Below are 19,778 nucleotides of genomic sequence, written 5' to 3'. Positions count from 1 at the left end.
GAAGGAGAGCAGGAAGGAAGATGCGGAATTGCCCTGACCTGCAGGGCTCTTTAGGTCCCTCCTCCCCCCTTCTCTCTTATAATAATAGCTTCCTGTTCCTACACAGAGAAAGAGCAAGAGAGAGAGAGAGCATGCAAGCACTGCCAGCAGCAGCTCTGATCGGTTATTTTTGCCCCAGGACAAATGGGCTGACAACCAGAGGGCTCAAATTCGCTAGAGGGCTAGATCTTCTGGCATCATCCCAAGACTGGTTCAACCCCAGCTAAAATCATGTCAGGGATGGGGGGAATTGCAAGAGTTGACAAAGCTATAGATGCTTGCAAGACTTCCCTACTGTTGTTGAAGCGGGAGAGGGAGCTTGTTGGAGTGGTGCTGAACAAGAGGGTTAGAGCCTCAGTGCTCCCGCCGGTGATTCCTCAGTTGAGGACAAGGAGAGAGGCAGGGCCGGCTCCAGGCACCAGCCCACCAAGCTTGTGCTTGGGGCGGGGGGGCGGCCCAGCCCGGCGCTCCGGCTCTGGCCACCGGGGCCGCGACTTGGCTTGCCGCCCTTCCCGCGGCGCTCTGGCCGCCGGGGAGAGCGGAGCCGCGGCTGGGCTCGCCGCCGGGGAGAGCGGAGCCCCGGCTGAGCTCGCCACCCTCCCCGCTCCCCTGCGCTCCAGCTGGTTGGGGAGAGCGGCCCGCGGCCGGGCTCGGCGCCCTCCCCTGCCGCGCTGGGGGGACGGAGGGGCAGCGGCCGGAGGCTTTTTTGCCTGGGGCGGCAAAAAAGCCAGAGCCGGCCCTGGAGAGAGGAGCTAGGAGCTTAAATGAAGTCGCTAATGCACAAAGATGAATAAAAATGAAAGTTATAAAACTTGTTACACTGCCAGAGGCAGAATTTCTGTGTGGACTAAATTGAAGGGCACAGCTTAGTCCTGGAGCCTCCAGTAACAATATTAAACCACCTCCAGATTTCCCAAGTGGAGGGGCTGGGGTGTTACGCATTTGTTATGAACCAGAAGAGAAATTGTGTAGCAGAAATATGTTCTAACACAAGCTACTTTCTCCCCCTTCAATAAATACATATAAACAAATCTCTATCACTTACTTTGGCCTCTGCCCATCTCTCCTATGGTACCTTCCTGGACAGGCTCCCATCTGGTGCTGCAGCAGTCTTCAGACAGCGTGCCATATTTCCACTCCTTCCAAAATTCCCCTGTAGGCGTCTCTCCATGTGAAAGCTCACTTGGATCATCTACTTTTCACAAGCACTTCCAATACGTTCTCCCTCTCCCCTCCCCACAAACATCAGTCTCTCCTCTACCAACCCCAATCATTCTCTTTTCCTTGCATGCTCTCTCTCTCTTTCCCCAAACTCCTCATTCTCTCCTCAGCATACTTCATTCTGTCCTCCCACAGTCTCTCGTCTGGAGAGTTTCTTTCCCCTCTCCACAATCCCTCCAACCTCTATTCCCATTCCTCACAATTTCCTTCCTCTTCCCCCAAACCTAGGGCTACCATATGTCCAGATTTCCCCAGACATGTCCAGCTTTTCGGTCTATAAATAGCCAGCCGGGGGGGATTTTTAAAAATCTAAAAATGTCCAGGATTTCCCCCCGGTCAGCTATTTATAGACAGAAAAGCAGCGGCCAAGCGCCGCCCGGCAGCCAAAGCCCCTTCCTGGCTCCCCCTATCCCCTGCAGCCTTACCACACTGTCCGGCCCCGCAGCTGTCTTCCCCCTCCTCCACTCCCCTGAACGCTCTGCCCACCTGCTCCTCCCCCTCCCCTGCTTCCCGCGAATAAGATCTTTGCGGGAAGTCTGAAAAGAAGCAGGGGCAGGTGGGAGGTAGCAGCAGGTAAGCTGGGGTGAGGGGGTGCAAGGAGGAGAGCTCCGGGGAGGCGCGTCCCTGGCCGAGTGGCGCCAGCGGCCCCAATGGCTCCGGCCCAGCTCGGGCCCCAGCAGCTCCGGCCCCAGGGCGGCGACCCCGGTTCCGGCCGAGTGCGCCAGCCAAGCATCCCCGGCCCGGACCAGCTCGGGCCCCAGCAGCGCCGGCCCAGCCCCAGCCGAGCACCTCTGGCCCGGCCCCAAGCCCCGCAGTTCCAGCCGGAGTGCAGCCCGATTCCTGGGCTCTTTAAAGCCGGCCCTGGTCAGGGGACAGGGAGGGGAGGTTGGATGGGTCGGGAGTTGCGGGGGGGCTGCCAGGGGGGCAGGGGTGAGGAGAGGGGTTGGGACAGTCAGGGACAGGAGCATGGGGGGTTAGATGGGTCTGGGGTTCTGGGGGGGCTGTCAGGGGCAGGGGTGTGGAGAGGGGTTGGGACAGTCAGAAATAGGGAGTGGGGGGTTAGATAGGTCGGGGGTTCTGGGGGGGCTGTCAGGGGGGCAGGGGTGTGGAGAGGGGTTGGGACAGTCAGGGACAGGGAACGGGGGGGTTAGATGGGTCTGTGGTTCTGGGGGGGCTGTCAGGGGGGCAGGGGTGTGGAGAGGGGTTGGGACAGTCAGGGACAGGGAGCAGGGGGAGTTAGATGGGTCTGGGGTTCTGGGGGGGCTGTCAGGGGGGCAGGGAGCAGTTGGATAGGGCATGGGAGTCCCCGGGGGTTGTCTGGGGGCGGGGGTGTGAATATGGGGTGGGGGTGTGGATAAGGGTTGGGGTAGTCAGGGGAGAGGTAGGGTCGTAGGGGGTTCTCAGGAGGGGGCAGTCAGGGGACAAGAAGCAGGGCGGCTTAGATAGGGGGTGGGGTCCTAGGGGGCAGTTAGTGGCAGGGGTCCCAGGAGGGGGCAGTCAGGGGACAAGGAGTGGGGAGGTTTGGGGTTCTGACGGGGGCAATCAGGGGGTGGGAAGTGGGAGGGAGTGGATGGGGGCAGGGCAGGGGCGGGGCTCCTCCCCCCCCCAGTGTCCTCTTTTTTGCTTGTGGAAATATGGTAACCCTACCCAAACCAACCTCACTCTCTCCATTGCTCCTCCACTTGTGACTGTCTCCCCCTCCCCCCAGCTAATCCCTCTCCTCCATGCCTGTCCTTTAAGGGGAAGGAAGAAGAAACTGCACTTCCTCTAGGACCTGCCTGTTGTTCAGGCACTGAACCTGCAGGGCAGGGGCCCAGGCAAGGCTCTGAGCCAGGGCAGGCAGAAGTGAAAGCTGCAGTCTCCTGCTTGCCTTACTGAATGTGGAGCAGGGAAGGGGGTAGAAAGAGACAGAGACCCTTTCCCGCCTTTCAGAGTCTGAGCCCCTTTTCATGGCACAGCACAGTTTATGGCTGATGCTCAGAGGACACAATTCCAATTCTGCTTCTGCCTCAAATCTGAGCCACTTTCCTGGCAGAGCAAGGGTCTTGGGCTGAAAGCCAGGCAGCCACAATTCCCATGAGGCTGCAGTCTGAGGCAGGGCTACTACCCAGGAGGGACAAAGAAGCTTCTCTGCCTGCCTAGACATGCTGCAGGGTGGGGGAGGGGTGGTGAGCATGCTACAGAGCACAGCGAGAGAGACTCTGTGTGCAGGAGAAAAGTCCCAGCAAACACTACCTTAGGAGAAGGGGTTTAACCCCTGATTTTGACCCCACGCCACATTAACAATAGTACTCGCTGCATTGCAAAGGACACTCTTGCTTTTGCTTTTTTGGGACCGGGGTATGCAGCACTTACTCTGGAGTATCATGAGAATCTGCTGATTCATAGTAGAAGGAGGGGGAGCTGTGTAAAAGCCCTGCTTCTTTCCTGAAGGAGCTGAGGACCCACTTCAGTATTGCGGGATGGGGAACTGTGGATTCTTTCAGGGTGGTTTTCCCTCTCCAGCCCAGGTTCGTTGTGGGATTTACCTCCCTGATCTGGCTGGATAGCTTTCTCCTTGTCCTCAAGACTTTCTCCCTCAACGTTCAGAAGCTTCTGATTGGGCTTTTCTGTGTTGGAGTCAGAGCTCCTTGGAGCAGGCTGGGGACCAACTCTGAGACCTGTATGTGACAGTGCAAGTAGGGTGACCAGATTGCAAGTGTGAAAAAATCAGACAGAGGATGGGGGGTAATAGGTGCCTATGTAAGAAAAAGCTCCAAAAATCGGGACTGTCCCTATAAAATCGGGACATCTGGTCACCCTAAGTGCAAGGGTTGGGTGGCTGGGAACAGGCAGAGTATAATTCACGCTCTGTAGAGCCTGTGAAAGCTGCCTCACATAGGGAACACTGCTTAAATTTCAGCCACGTGTTTGCAGGAGAGCTCTGCCATGCCTCAGTCGGGGCAAAGGAGTCCAGCAGGGAGGCATTGCAGTAGCAGATCCAGTTAACTGAACCCACCATGCTGTTTTGTAGCCAATCTGTGAGGGGAGAGAAGGAGGAAGATTATAAATCAGGGGTCGGCAACCTTTGAGAAGTGGTGTGCCGAGTTTTCTTTATTCACTCTAATTTAAGGTTTCGCGAGCCAGTAATAAATTTTAACGTTTTTAGACGGTCTCTTTCTATAAGTCTATAATATATAACTAAACTATTGTTGTATGTAAAGTAAATAAGGTTTTTAAAATGTTTAAGAAGCTTCATTTAAAATTAAATTAAAATGCAGAGCCCCCCAGACCGGTGGCCAGGATCCGGGCAGTGTGAGTGCCACTGAAAATCAGCTTGTGTGCTGCCCTTGGCACATGTGCCATAGGTTGCCTACCCCTGTTATAAGTCATAACTGCACGAAAACGAAAAAAATTAAAGGTTTTATAAACAAATAATCAGGAGAAACTGAACTCCCAACTTCCTCTACCACCAGAGGCAGAAAATCTGGTGGCCTGAACTGAAAGGAAGAGAGCTTTGTCCTGAAGCCACTAGCAACAACAAATTCCCGTGGCAGGTGAGAGGCATTAACCCACTATCAGGTGCAGATTAGCCTCTGAGCCATTGGGGCCCATGCCTGGGGCCCTAAGAAAAATGGGCGCCCCCGTACGCTGAGCTGCCCCGCTCTGCCCAGCTGGTGCTCCCGCTGGGGAGCGGGGTTGGAGTGTGGGGGCTTGCCCTGCTCCACCGGCCTGGCACTCCTGCGGGGAACAGGAGAAGCCCCCATGTCCGACCCCACTTCCCAGCAGGAGGTCTGCGAGGGGCAGGTGGGGGACTGCAGGCAGAGTGGGGAGGGTCCCCCTCTTGCTCTGGCCCAGGGCCCCACAAAACCATAATCCGCCTCTGTCCACTAGTAATGAATGAGAATCTGCAACATAAAGGTACCTAGTGAAATTTTCAAAAGCACTTAGGTGCCTATCTGCATCTTCAGTCACCTAAATACCTTTGAAAACCTGGCCCTAAAGGTTAAACTTACACTTATTGAAGTAAATGGCAAAGCTTCCATTGGCTTTAATGGTTCAGGGCTAAAATATGAAATCCTCCAAAGTGAAGAACAATCTTTTTTGACATACTCTGTAGAATGCCTATGTCTGTTAATGTGATGATAAATACTAAGGCATAAATACTTTTGAGGATAGAAATTCTCACAGAATGCACATCTTTCCACCTCCTGATGGGTTTTCAGCTTAGGTATTGATACAGCAGATTTACTAAATTAGCTATTTTAACTATTACTTCATTTAAATCCCTAGATAAAAATATAGCTTTTAGTTCAAAGTGCCAAAAACTCCCTAAGTTCTAAGAGTATTTTTGTTAAAATGCAATCACAAAATTAACAAAAAGTTATTTTGAAAAATATGTTGTCTTTAATATCAAAACAATACCTCACTGATTCCTAACGTGCCCACTCTCCAGGAGAATGACCTTTGAAACAAAGTTTTTTTGCTGTATCAATACCTAAGCTGAAAACCCATCAGGAGGTGGAAAGATGTGCATTCTACAGAGTATGTCAAAAAAGCCTATTTAATATGTTCTATTTAAATGTATTTTAGAATGTGTAATGGAAATATATTTATAGTATGGGGAGGGGGGAATGTGTAAATCATGTTAAGTAGCTTTTAGCCTGAATCATCAAGCACAAAAGTTAAATCTGTAGTGAAGAATTCAGAACAACAATAATTGCCATTTACAATTCACAGCACTTTTATACCTTATAAGTACAATAAGGCCTGGTCTACACTAGGCGTTTATGTCGAAGTTAGCGCCGTTACATCGAATTAACCCTGCACCCGTCCACACCGCGAAGCTATTTAGTTCGACATAGAGGTCTCTTAAATTCGACTTCTGTACTCCTCCCCGACGAGGGGAGTAGCGCTAAATTCGACATGGCCATGTCGAATTAGGCTAGGTGTGGATGGAAATCGACGCTAATAGCTCCGGGAGCTATCCCAGAGTGCACCACTCTGTTGACGCTCTGGACAGCAGTCCGAGCTCGGATGCTCTGACCAGCCACACAGGAAAAGCCCCCGGAAAATTTGAATTCCTTTTCCTGTCTCGGCAGTTTGAATCTCATTTCCTGTCTGGACATCGTGGCGAGCTCAGCAGCACTGGCAACGATGCAGAGCTCTCCAGCAGTGATGGCCGTGCAATCTCAGAATAGAAAGAGGGCCCCAGCATGGACTGATCTGGAAGTCTTGGATCTGATCGCTGTGTGGGGCGATGAGTCCGTGCTTTCCGAGCTGCGCTCCAAGAAACGGAATGCAAAGATCTACGAGAAGATCTCTAAAGAAATGTCAGAGAGAGGATACAGCCGGGATGCAACGCAGTGCCACGTGAAAATCAAGGAGCTGAGACAAGGCTATCAGAAGATCAAAGAGGCAAACAGACGCTCCGGATCCCATCCCCAGACATGCTGTTTCTACGAGGCACTGCATTCCATCCTAGGTGCGGCCGCCACCACTACCCCACCACTGACCGTGGACTCTGAGGATGGGATATTGTCCACGGCCGGTTCCTCGGACATGTTAGCGGACGGGGAAGATGAGGAAGGAGATGAGGAGGACGAGGCAGTCGACAGCGCTTACAACGCTGATTTCCCCGACAGCCAGGATCTCTTCATCACCCTTACAGAGATCCCCTACCAACCGTCCCCAGCCGTTAACCCGGACACAGAATCTGGGGAAGGATCAGCCAGTAAGTGTTTTAAACATCTAAACATTTATTTTTAACAGAACAGGAATATTAAGAACAACAACAATGGGTTTCTCATGATTAGTTTGCCCTAGGCGCTTAACATTTCAGTCCTGGGCAGTGCAACTATTGAAAAAAAATCTAACAATGTCCGGTTTAGCATGATTGTTCTGCCCAAGCCGCTCTACTGTTTAGTCCCTGCCAGTGCAGCTACAGTAAAATGCGGTCTATATGTCCGGGGATAGAGCAGAAATCCTCCTGGGACATCTCGAGGAAGCTCTCCTGGAGGTAATTGGAAAGCCGTTGCGTCAGGTTCCTGGGGAGAGCGGCCTTATTGGGTCCTCCGTAGTATGACACGTTGCCGCGCCACGAGACAATCAAGTACTCAGGGATCATTGCCCTGCACAGCAGGGCGGCATACCGCCCTGGTCTTTGGAGGCTTTCCCGAAGCATTCTTTCTTTATCGCTGTCTGAGATCCTCATCAGGGTGATGTCGCTCATGGTGACCTGCTTTGAATTAGGTAGGGGAATGTTAGTGTTGGGACTGCTTGCCCGTTCCTTTACAGAACTGTAACTGCTGCTTTGCAGCCACGCGGTGGAGGCGGGAGAGGGGCAGCCGAAAGGGATCGTTCCCGGGGACAGCCGCGAGGGGGTGGGACAGGGGCAGAGTTCCCGCTTGCCGGATTGCTGGCAGCAGGGACTGACATTGCTTTAAATGTGAAATGAGGCCAGTGGTATTATAAAAGTTTTAAGCTGCCACAAGTCTACGGCTTACCATGTCTGCCTGCTACACAAATTCCGGTGTCCTGCCCAGCTTCTCAGATCTGTTGTGCAAGACCCCAGGCACTGAATGCGAAGGCCGAGAATTCGACCTTGTCCTGAGTGCGCATGTGATAGGTGCTGTGCATGGTCTTGTGCACAGAGAAAGACTATGTTCTTTGTTCACAACTACATTTATCTTTCTGAGGAATTCACTCCCTTTTTCCCATTCCCACAGCCACATCTGCGACTGTCTCACAACCTAGCCTGGCATCACACTCCCAGAGGCTAGCGCAGATTAGGCGTAGGAAGAAGAGGACACGGGAGGACATGTTCTCGGAGCGTATGGCCTGCTCCCGAGCCCAGGCAGCACAGCAGACCCAGTGGCGGGAGAACTTGTCCCAAATGCACCAAGCACACATGGAACGGGAGGAGAGGTGGCGGCAGGAAGACCAGCAGGCGACTCAAACGCTGCTTGGACTAATGAGGGAGCAAACGGACACGCTCCGGCGCCTTGTGGATGTTCTGCAGGAACGGAGGCAGGAGGACAGAGCCCCGCTGCAGTCTATCTGTAACCGCCCTCCCCCGCCACCAAGTCCCATACCCCCCTCACCCAAAGTGCAAAGAAGGAGGGGCGGCAGAGTCCGTGCAAACTCTCACTCCACCCCTGCAGACAGCTCTAGTAGTAGAAGGCTCTCATTCCCCAAAATTTGACAAGTTCTTTCCTTCCCGCCTCACACAAGCCCCCGTCCAAGTTTCACCTCCCAGTTCCATGTGTAGTTGCTAATAAAAAATACGTTTCTGTTAATTACTGTTTCCATCATGTTCTTTTGGAGGAGGGGGGGAAGGGGGTTGGTAATTGGACAGGACAGTCACCTTTGGCAGGGTACATAGGCGGGGGCAGGTCCAGCAGCAGGGCACATACACAGTGCAGTCACTAGTTACCCTGGTCAGTCTGGGAGGTGGTTTTCATGTTCTGTGGTGGGGGGTTGGTTGCTCTGTGACTTTGTGGCGGGGGAGGGCAGTTACAGATCTTATGCGGCGGTCCTTATCCTGGATCACAGAGCCACGCAGCAGGGATCTGTAACCGTCCTCCCCCTGCCACAAAGTCACATAGCCCCCCCATACACACAGTCCCGATCAGGAGGGGTGACAGGCTCCGTTGAAATAACCAGTCCACCACAGCGGAGCCTGTCAATCCTGGAGTTTAGAAGCGTCATTTGCGTCACTACACTACACCCGCTCCCTACCACAGTCTGCATCCCAGGTTTAAAACATTCCCGCGAAAACAGTAATAAAGAAAACGGTGTTCATTAACAAAGTAGAAGTGATTTTATTTCTAAACGTGTGTTGGAAGGGGGTGAAGGGGGTATGTAACTGGAGAGGATAGTCAACATTAACTGGGTAAAGAAACGGGGGCAGGTTCAGCTTCTCTGTACACTAACTTAAAAGTCACAGGTTACCCTGCTCAGTCAGGAACCTAGCTTTCAGCCTCCCGGATGCACAGCGCGTCCCGCTGGTCTCTTCTAATCGCCCGGCTGTCTGGCTGGGCGTAATCAGAAGCCAGGCTATTTGCCTCAACCTCCCACCCTGCCATAAAGGTCTCTCCCTTGCTCTCACAGAGATTGTGGAGCACACAGCAAGCTGCTATAACAATGGGGATATTGGTTTCGCTGAGATCACAGCGAGTCAGTAAGCTTCTCCATCTCCCCTTGAGACGGCCAAAAGCACACTCCACCACCATTCTGCACTTGCTCAGCCGGTAGTTGAAGAGTTCTTTTTCACTGTCCAGGGCACCAGTATAGGGCTTCATGAGCCAGGGCATTAGCGGGTAGGCTGGGTCCCCGAGGATCACTATAGGCATCTCCACATCCCCAACAGTTATTTTGTGGTCTGGGAAGTAAATACCTTGCTGCAGCCGTCTAAACAGACCAGAGTTCCTGAAAACACGAGCGTCATGAACCTTGCCCGGCCATCCGACGTAGATGTTGGTAAAACGTCCCCTGTGGTCCACCAGTGCTTGCAGCACCATGGAAAAGTAGCCCTTTCTGTTAATGTACTGGCTGGCCTGGTGGTCCGGTGCCAGGATAGGGATGTGAGTTCCATCTATGGCCCCACCGCAGTTTGGGAATCCCATCGCTGCGAAGCCATCTATGATCGCCTCCACGTTTCCCAGGGTCACTACCTTTGACAGCAGTACATCAGCGATTGCCTTGGCTACTTGCATCACAACAACCCCCACGGTAGATTTGCCCACGCCAAAGTGGTTCGCGACTGACCGGTAGCTGTCTGGCGTTGCAAGCTTCCAGAGGGCTATGGCCACTCGCTTCTGGACAGACAGGGCTGCTCGCATCCGGGTGTCATTGCGCTTCAGGACAGGGGACAGCAACTCACAAAGTTCAAGGAAAGTTCCCTTCCGCATGCCAAAGTTTCGCAGCCACTGGGATTCATCCCAGACCTGCAGCACTATGCGGTCCCACCACTCAGTGCTTGTTTCCCGGGCCCAGAATCGCCGTTCCACGGCATCAACATGACCCATTGCCACCGTGATGTCCTCGGCGCTGGGTCCCGTGCTTTCTGAGAGGTCTGTGCTACTCTCAGACTTCAGGCCCTCACCGCGGTGCCGTAGCCTCCTCGCCTGACTTATCTGCATCTGCCTCAGGGAAAGGTGGATGATAAGCTGCGAGGCGTTGAGAACGGCCACAACTGCAGCGATGGTCGCAGCGGGCTCCATGCTCGCAGTGCTGTGGCGTCCGCGCTGTCACTGACTAGAAAAGTGCGCGAACTGATTTCCCGCCGGCGCTTTCAGGGAGGGAGGGCGGGAGTGATGGACGGATGACGACAGTTACCCAAAAGCACCCTCGACACATTTTTTTTACCCAGAAGGCATTGGCGGCTCCACCCACAATTCCAATGGGCAGCGGGGACTGCGGGAACTGTGGGATAGCTGCCCACAGTGCACCGCTTCCAATGTCGACGCTTTCCCCGTTAGTGTGGACTCACAAAGTCGAATTACTGTCCTTAGTGTACTTGTGGCACCTTAGAGACTAACAAATTTATTAGAGCATAAGCTTTCGTGGACTACAGCCCACTTCTTCGGATGCATAAAGAAGTGGGCTGTAGTCCACGAAAGCTTATGCTCTAATAAATTTGTTAGTCTCTAAGGTGCCACAAGTACTCCTGTTCTTCTTTTTGCGGATACAGACTAACACGGCTGTTACTCTGAAACCTGTCCTTAGTGTGGACACACACGTTCGACTTTGCAATATCGATTCCAAGAATTCGATTTAAGTAAAATCGAACTACTCTCGTAGTGTAGACAAGGCCTAAGACTCTTGAAGGAGGCATGAATCTCTAAACTATTGAGAGTGTTTTGTATACTTAAGAATAAAAGCATACAGATTAAGACAGTCAGAGGTGAGGTATCTTTGGAAAGTTTAATTGAAACTTTACTGTTTTATTTTTGGAAGCATCAACATTTCTAACACATTTTCGGTTCTATAAGATTACAAAGGGGCAGTAGGATCTCCAGTTACATACTATACCCAGGTTTCTATAGAAAATTCATACTGTACATTTTGCTACCATGTTTTCAACAGTTTCCTTTAAAATAAAACAAAACTAGAATAATCCACAACTAAAAAGGGTTTTGGCAATAGAGGGCAGATAGGAAAAGTAAAGCACCCCCTGAACCCTCAAAAAACCAAACAACCCAAAAACAAAACAAAACAAAAGACACTTTTTTTTCTCTCCTGGGGAAGAGGGCTGGACAGAAACTTTCCTGTGTGTCACTGACAGAGCCCCGAACATTCCTTCCTCCATCTTTCTTACTTTACCATTCTCATCACCATTCATAGTGTCTAAGCCAAGGTTAAAGCTCACTGAAGTCAAAGGGCTCTGGATCAGGTCCTTAATCTTCTGAAGAGGGCACTATTCAGCAACACAGAGCATACCTTCCACCTCAACTTCTCGCAAGGCTGGTGGTATATATCCACAATACACTCAGCCCCCACCAGCCTGAGAGAAAGAGACTAGGATCAGAAAGTGAACTCGGGTCTCTGATACAGGACAGAAGTGCATTACCACAATGTATTGGGGTTCTTACACTACATATTTAAGTAGAAAACGTGTCTGCAGAAAATAAAATGAGACAATTTCCCTTTTCTAACAATTTTACCCATACATGGATCAGGATCATGAAAATAAAACATTTTACTGGTAAATTTGTTTTCTTTTCAAACTGTTCATTGCCCAAGCATGAAAATCTTAGGAATATGTACGTATGTGGATGTATGTTATATATAATATTAAAATCCAATTAAAGACTTAATGTCTTATAGTCTCCTGCTGCAATAATTGTTTAAATGGCTGTGCAGAATTGGTTTTTTTTATTATGGTGTCATAAACAATTAAAAATGTAAGGCAGCCAAATTGAGCTGTTATTGTTACACAAAAAATATCTTCCACATTAGCCCTCACTTTTCCTCAAAGTGTTAAACACACATGATTATAAGATAATCAAAACATTTCTTTTTCTATTAACAGTAAATTAAGCAGTTGTTTCTACTGTACACGTTACCTCATGCAATCCCCCATTCCTCATATATATATAAAATTATACTCTCTTGTGAAACAGGCTTGTAAACTCTAGTTAGGAACCAATTTACATTTATTCTGTCAATCCTACAGAAAGAAAAAAAAAATCAGTTTCACGGTCTCTGCTTCTTTATTTTTTACACAAGTTACTTTTAGCTTTTAAGCAGGTTTTTGCATATAAGATGGAAGGCTAGGTGTTTTTTCATATTTTTGAAATGGAGAGTCAGACATAGAAAATCTTGTTTCTGACTCTTTAGAAGCCTTGCAAGAATTCTTGTAGCTGTGTGACTATTTCTGTATCCACTGTTTCCATAAGTGCCTGAAAGGCTTGTTCTCCCAGTAATTCTTGCTGTGCCTTTAGCTTCTCATAGACAAATTGCTGCAGCGACACAGTGTGTACAGGGTCCTTCAGTGCAAGCTGTGGAAAACAGATAAGAGCAAAAATATAGCAATGCAAGCAAGAGGCAGTCCCAACACCCCAGTGACTCATACATCTATTTTATAATCTGAGCTGAACTAATAAAAAGCTTTTCCTTTCCTTTGTACTTATACTGAGAAATGGTCTCACTGAGTCAAATTCTTCCAAGGAGAACTCAGTTACCTCCACAATGAAAATTAAAATGTAGTTTCAAACTAATTAAATAACAGTTCTCAAATCATGGACTCAAACTGCTAAAATACTTTGCACTTCTATAACTTCTTCCATCAGAAGATCTCACAATACTTTATTAACTACCATTAAGTATACTCCTCATCATCCACGTGAGGTATGGTAGATATTACTGTGATGGCCACATTAGAGATGCCAATCACCCAGATTTTACAGATGAGGAATCAGAGACATACATAGGTTATGTAACTTGGTCTAAGTTCACACAGCAAATGAGTGATACAGCTGAGAATAAAACCCATTCTGTAGACTTTCACATCTAATCTCTAACCACTAGGATAATGACCTGCATTCACCCTTGACTTGTGAGGCTTACAGTGAATCAAACTAATTTGTATATAAACTGCCTATAGTTATTCCCTTCCTCTAACCTCAAGAATTGTGAGTAGGAAGGTTATATTACCTCTGAATTTATAACTATAATGACCACTGCTAGAATACTGTGTCCAGCTCCAGCACACACAATTCAAGAAGGATGCTGATAAACTGAAGAGGGTTCAAAGAAGAGCCACAGAATGCGTGAAGGATTGGAAAGCATGCCTTATAGTGAGAAAGTGAAGGAGCTTAATCTACTTAGTTAACAGGGACTTGATCACAATCTATCAGTACCTACAAGGAGAACAAATATTTGATAATGGGCTGTTTTATCTAGCAAAGATATAACAAGATCCAATGGCTGGAAGTTGAAGCTAAACAAATTCAGACTGGAAAAAAGTGTAGATTTTTAACAGTGAGGATAATTAACTATTGGGACAATTCATTGTGGTGGATTCTCCATCACTGGCAATTTTTAAATCAAGATTGGATGTTTTTCTAAAAGAAATGCTCTTAGTTCAAACAGGAATTTATTCAGGCAAATTCTATGGCCTGTATTGTGCAGGAGGTCAGATTAGGTTATCACAGTGGACCCTTCTGGCCTCAGAATCTAAAGTCCATCTATCTATCTATCTGTGTATTCTTAAGAGTATGAGCTCTTCAGAGCAGGTACCATACTTCTAGAATGTTTGAAAGCACTTAATGAATGTTACTATACATAAATAATAAATAAAAATAAGGATTATCTTTATTTGTAATTAATACTTTTTAAAAAAACAACAACAAATAATCTAGGTCTTAGTATCCACCATGTATAAAGTCAACATAGAATCTGTGTTTTTTTCTCAGTACTAGCTTCAATAATTAATTAAATAATGCATAGTACTTACATCGCACTTTATATCTTCAAACTGGTGTGCGTGTATTAATGACTAAATCTTTACATCACACTTATGAAATGGGTCAGTAGTGACCCCATTTTACAGAATAGGACATTTAGACAGAGAGATTATGTAATCTGGAGTGATTTAACACACAGAGTCACTTTCAAAGTCAGGATTAGACTTCAAGAGTAGATCAGATACAGAGTAGATACAAAATGGAACAGCTTCAACAGAAGAGATATAGAGAAATTCAACCCAGACTAGCCGATGGACTGGGAGTTAGGGCATTCACATGGAATGGGTGAGACCTGGGTTCAAATTCCTATTCTAGAGCATGAATTCAAAACTTCGTCTCCCCAATCCCAGTTAAGTGCCCTAGCGACTGGGCTAAAATTATAAAGTCACCACCCTCCCCAAGCCTGACATTTTTTTTTCTGGCTGAATCTGCATTATTCAGCAAATAAACTATTTGTTCAAAAAAATTGCCCAGTTTTACTTAAGAGTTCTTTGCTTCCCATCTAATGGTTATTCCACAAGAACATGCCTCTTTTCTTGTAAGTAACAGAATGGTGCATAAAAGATATGTTTCAATAGGCTCCTTGTAGGTCATCCATGAAAATACTAATGAGACCCACCCCCATTAATCTTAGAATTCAGATGAAGTCATGCATGTTAGACTTGTGCAACTCTGCTCTTCAGAGGTTCTTGTTACTGCCACTTCATTTGCAACTTTGTCTCTTATAATTTTTTATCTTACACAACTACTGTATGATTGGAGTTTCTTATACTTTTAGTCTTAATACTTTATAAACCCTTATGCAAATGACAAATAAAATTAAAATGGGTTATTGTTGCAGGCAAAGGATGTTTACCATTGGTCAGCCTGAATAAGTCTAAAGTTTTAGAAGATAATTAACTTGATGAATTAGACCAAGACTGCAAAGTCCAGGCAGTCTGTCACCCCTCTCCTATCTCTTCCTCTTATGGGAATTAACACAAAACATCACACTTTGGGGGAGTGCTTATATCAAACAGGAAAGCAATATTGTGCGTACCTATCTAATGACCCTACTTGTGCTGACAATTTAATTTGAATTCAGTATCTTCAGAAATAAAAGCATAAGCCCCCTACTGCTTGAGCCTCCTACCTTATCTGGTGGCTGTAGGAGACAACCTCATACGTGGAGCAGCTGACACTCTCTTAGCGTGGGTTACACTTACTACATAATTTTCAAATATTCATGACTGGCTATTACCAAAACAAATTTCTTCAAAGAAGGGAAAACACATTCTACATTGAGGACTACTTTCTACACCATATGTACTAAACCCTCTGAGCTACACAAAAGCACTGGAATGTGAAAAAACAACCAGCCAAAATTCTGCCCTGCATTGGGATAGCTCAAAAAATGAACACTTGGCTTTTTTTAAATCAAGTGGGAGAAATTCCAGGCCCAAAGTATTTTTATAATATTATAGTCTAAGAAAAATAGAGGTTTGAATCTAAGATCCAACTTAATGTTAACTATAATATTACTGACAAAGAGTCTTGTGGCACCTTATAGACTAACAGAAGTATTGGAGCATAAGCTTTCGTGGGTGAATACCCACTTCGTCAGATGAATGTAGTGGAAATTTCCAGAGGCAGGTATAAATATGCAGGCAAGAATATACCTGCCTCTGGAAATTTCCACTACATTCATCTGACAAAGAGGGTGTTCACTCACAAAAGCTTATGCTCCAATACGTCTGTTAGTCTATAAGATGCCACAGGACTCTTTGTCGCTTTTTACAGATCCAGACTAACATGGCTACCCCTCTGATATAATATTACTGTGATACTGCAATACTTGCTGCCTATTTCTCTTATTTCATGTATGATAAAGGTAAAATTGAAAAAAAACTAGAACAGAAAAAGACAGACATGAAAAATCCTCTGACGTATCACAAACAAGCTGCTAAAACTACATTTTATATTTGTTATGAACACCTGCCATTGAGATGAAATGGTAGACTACTTTTCATTTTCATTCATAAGTGACTGCAAGGAAAGTTTTTTATTCTATTGTACTCTCTGGCATTTAATTCTTTGCAGTCTTTCACCACTCCCATATTTGTCACCTTTTTGTTGTAAATCTCTTCTAAATCAATTGTCATCTCTATATTTCCAACACTGTTTTTTTAGCCTTTGATTCACTACCATTTCTATCTTCTAATCTTTTTTACCTCTTTAACACACCTTCTTTTCGTACTTCCCCCTAACTCATCAACTATTTTTATACTTTCAATCCCAATGTCTTCTGTTTAGTGATGCCTGTATAGCAAATGTTTCCGCACCTATGTACGTTAGTTTCCATATTGTAAAAGACTTTGCAAATTGAAACACACTAGCTATTTCTAAGGTGTAGTAATTTCACGTGTCTAGCAGATGGTGTAATTTATATGCTAAAATAACACCATCAAGTCTTATTCATTAATATACATTAATAATGTTTAGACATATACAGTAGAAACTCAAGAGTTATGCACACCTCGGGAATGGAGGTTGTTCATAACTCTGAACAAAACGTTATGGTTGTCCTTTCAAAAATTTACAACTGCACATTGCCTTAATACAGCTTTTAAAATTTACTATGCAGAAGAAAAATGCTGCTTTTAAATCATCATATTTTAAATGAAACAAACACAGAAACAGTTTACTTGCCTTGTCAATTTTTTTTTTTTAAACTTTCCCTTTATTTTTTAGTGGTTTACGTTTAACACAGTACTGTACTGTATTTGCTTTTGGGGGCGGGGGGTGTCTCTGCAGCTGACTGATTGCATACTTCCAGTTCCAAATGAGGTGTGTGGTTGACTGTTCAGATCGTAACTCTGGTGTTCGTAACTTTGAGGTTGTACCGTACACAAAAAAGCAAATTCTATATTACACCCATTACCACAGTCAATACTTGCCAAGGTAACTTTTGTTCTCTGAGTGTATTGCTTTTGAAGATCTATACTGGCAAAGTGCATGCATTGCCACACAGTCACAGAACCCATTTCAAAGCAATTAGCTCTTCTGGATGGGGGTGCATGCCCCTACGTTCCAACACTCTGGAGTCAAGAGTATAAAATGCCCTTAACCCCAGTTGTCCCTCAGTTCCATTCTGATATGTGTGCTAGATTGGAGGATGGCGTTTTCTGTGAGTGTCAACCATATGGAAAATTTGAGTCTACTATTTTGTTATTTAGATCTTTCAGGCCTTAGAAAAGGTGAGACGGCACTGAATTTCTCAAATGTCATGTTTTTAATTAATTTTAACTCATACTAATTAAAAAAATTGCTTGTAAATACTCATAAAAATCATTCTGAACTCAAATAGCAAGTGCGAAAAGCTTGGGGCAGATACACTGTATTCTTCATATATAACAAGGAGTTCAAATCCCTGCTTTAGGTACAAAGCTCAACTGAACCTTAAATACGGAGGTGCTGGATGCACGTGTATAATAATAATGAGTGCATTCTATGGAGTGACATTAGACGTTTTCAGAATCCACTGAATAATATATTTAATATTATTGATTTATACAATATTTAATGTTACCAAAGTGATTAATCAGGAAAAAAAATCAAAGTGAGGAATCTCACAAACCTAAAAGTACCCAACAATCCAAAGTGACGACCTTGACTCTTAATCTACCCACTCTGCCTAGAACAGTGGTCCCCAAACTGTTGGGTGCTCCCCCGGGGGAGGAGGGGCATAGAGGAACGTTTGGGGGGAGGAGGGGCATGCGGTGGGGCCCAGGCCAGCTCCCATGAGGGTGGGGAGGGAGTGCCATGCTTCCAGCCCCTGTCTGCCCCCAGACCAGCTCCACCCACAACACCATTCAGGCACCAGTCCTGCTCTGCCTCCAGGCCCAGGCCAGCCCCCATAGGGGGCAGTGAGGGAGCACCATGCTTCCACTCCTGCTCCGCCCCCAGACGAGCTCCACCCACAGTCCCATGCCACCCCCAGTCCTGCTCCGTCCCCAGCTCCACTCCACCCTGTGCTCCACCCCCAGCTCAGCTCTGCCCTCATTCCTTCTCTGCTCCCAGATGTGCTTTAACAGTGTTATGGTATTCTCCAATATACGTTAGGATTTTTTGTACCTGATATCCAGAATCAATCTGAAAATTGAATTTTTAAAGCTCTTTTCAAGAATTTCTAGACAAAACCCATCAGCAATCATAACTAATATACAACAATTATAATGATTGCCAAAACAAATCACATGGGCTCCAATGCAGATCCCCACTGTAATCAATGAGATTCCACAAATTGAAACACACTAGCTATTTCTACTGTGTACATCTTGGTGGATCCTTTTTCAGGGTCTAGCCCCTTGACATTAATAGTGGGGGAGGGAGGTTAATAACTACTTCTCAGGTATTACCATTATTAATTAGTACCTGGCTTAAGGGAGAAATCTGAAATCTACTTCACACCATTCCCTTATATCTGAAGAAAATGTCCTTCCTCCCATAACTAAAGTCTTGACCCTGCTAGGTTCTGAGCATTTTGGCTTTGACCCAGCAAAGCATTTAAGCTGGGGGGGGAGGGGTTTGACCAATCCACCTGACCCTCCCTGCCCGGTGCTCTCCGCCCTCTATGCCTAGCTGGGCCTCCGGGACAGACCTGCCTCTCCTGGTACCTAGTGTCGTGGCTGGGGGGAGGGGGTGGGGGGAGGGCTCACAGTGGGGAAGGGATGCCCTGGCCCATGTCTTTGTAGAGCTCATCTCTTCTCCTCCTCCTCTCCCCCCTCCCTCCCCCGAATGTGGCTGGAAGCAGCTTGTCTCTTCCTGCCCGCACAGTGTCGAAAGGCAGGTAACACCTCCAGGCTGCTGCTGGCCACCGACATAACCCAGCCACTTCCGGCTACAGTGTGTGCAGGAAGGGGTTAAACCCTAAGGATGCATTGTGCACCAGGGCCCAGGGAACCTGACTGCAGAGGCTTCAGCGAACCTGTCCAGAGATACAAACTTAGATACAAACTGAAGGCTGCAAATCAGCAAAGCACTTACGTGCATGCTTTAATTTTAAACAGTGAGGTGGCTCAGCTGGGGAGGGTGCCTAGGGGATGGAGCAGCCCCACACTCCCTGGGAGCAGGAGCGGAAACAGGGTGGAAATCGCTTCCTCCCCCACTCCAGAGCTTAGCTGAGGGGTGGAGAGGTTTCCCCATGCCAGCGCTGTGTGGGGCTTTGGCACATGCAGGGCTCGGCTCCTCCTGGCCAGTGCCTCGGGCCAGAGGGTCTTGGGCCTTCCCGGGGTGCTGGCCCAGCAAGAGGCAGTGGGGGAAGGAAGGAGCCTGCCAGCCATGGTGGTGACCTGAGCGCTCTGACCAGGGGCTGGTTCTCCAGACAGCACTGGGAGTGGGACGTGCCCCACCCGGGGGGATATGGAAGGGCAGCGGGACTGGAGAAGGTGAAGGGGTAAAGCAGGGAGAGACCAGTGAGAGGGGGAGCACATAAAGGGCCAATGGGTGGGCAGCAGAGGTGACACGTAACCAGTGGCTGCCTGGCGCTTGCCTGTACTCACCAACTACCGTAGCTCGCAGAGCGCAGCC

General features: G+C 47.4%; 1 protein-coding gene and 1 long non-coding RNA gene across 8 annotated transcripts in view; one reads left to right on the top strand and one right to left on the bottom strand.

The window, feature by feature from the left end:
- The first annotated feature begins 6,706 nt into the window (after positions 1–6,706).
- LOC135972451 (uncharacterized) lies at positions 6,707–8,298 on the top strand. The gene is made up of 2 exons (XR_010588915.1): positions 6,707–6,973; positions 7,968–8,298. It is a non-coding gene; the product is annotated as an uncharacterized LOC135972451 (long non-coding RNA).
- Positions 8,299–11,152: 2,854 nt separating this feature from the next.
- IPO11 (importin 11) overlaps positions 11,153–19,778 on the bottom strand; it is a 255,344-nt gene continuing 246,718 nt past the window's right edge. For all 7 annotated transcript variants that reach the window (XR_010602178.1, XM_005300957.5, XM_005300955.4 and 4 more), the window contains one exon: positions 11,153–12,743. Coding sequence is in view for 6 of the 7 variants with exons in the window: in XM_005300957.5 (XP_005301014.2) it covers positions 12,579–12,743 (165 nt within the window). In the remaining variant the exon portion in view is untranslated. The remainder of the gene's footprint in view (positions 12,744–19,778) is intronic.

The sequence above is a fragment of the Chrysemys picta genome, chromosome 6 (assembly GCF_011386835.1).
Source record: "Chrysemys picta bellii isolate R12L10 chromosome 6, ASM1138683v2, whole genome shotgun sequence".
NCBI lineage: Eukaryota > Metazoa > Chordata > Testudines > Emydidae > Chrysemys > Chrysemys picta.
The sequence above is the reverse complement of the archived record's forward strand: the minus strand, read 5'-3'. Positions and strand labels throughout refer to the sequence as shown.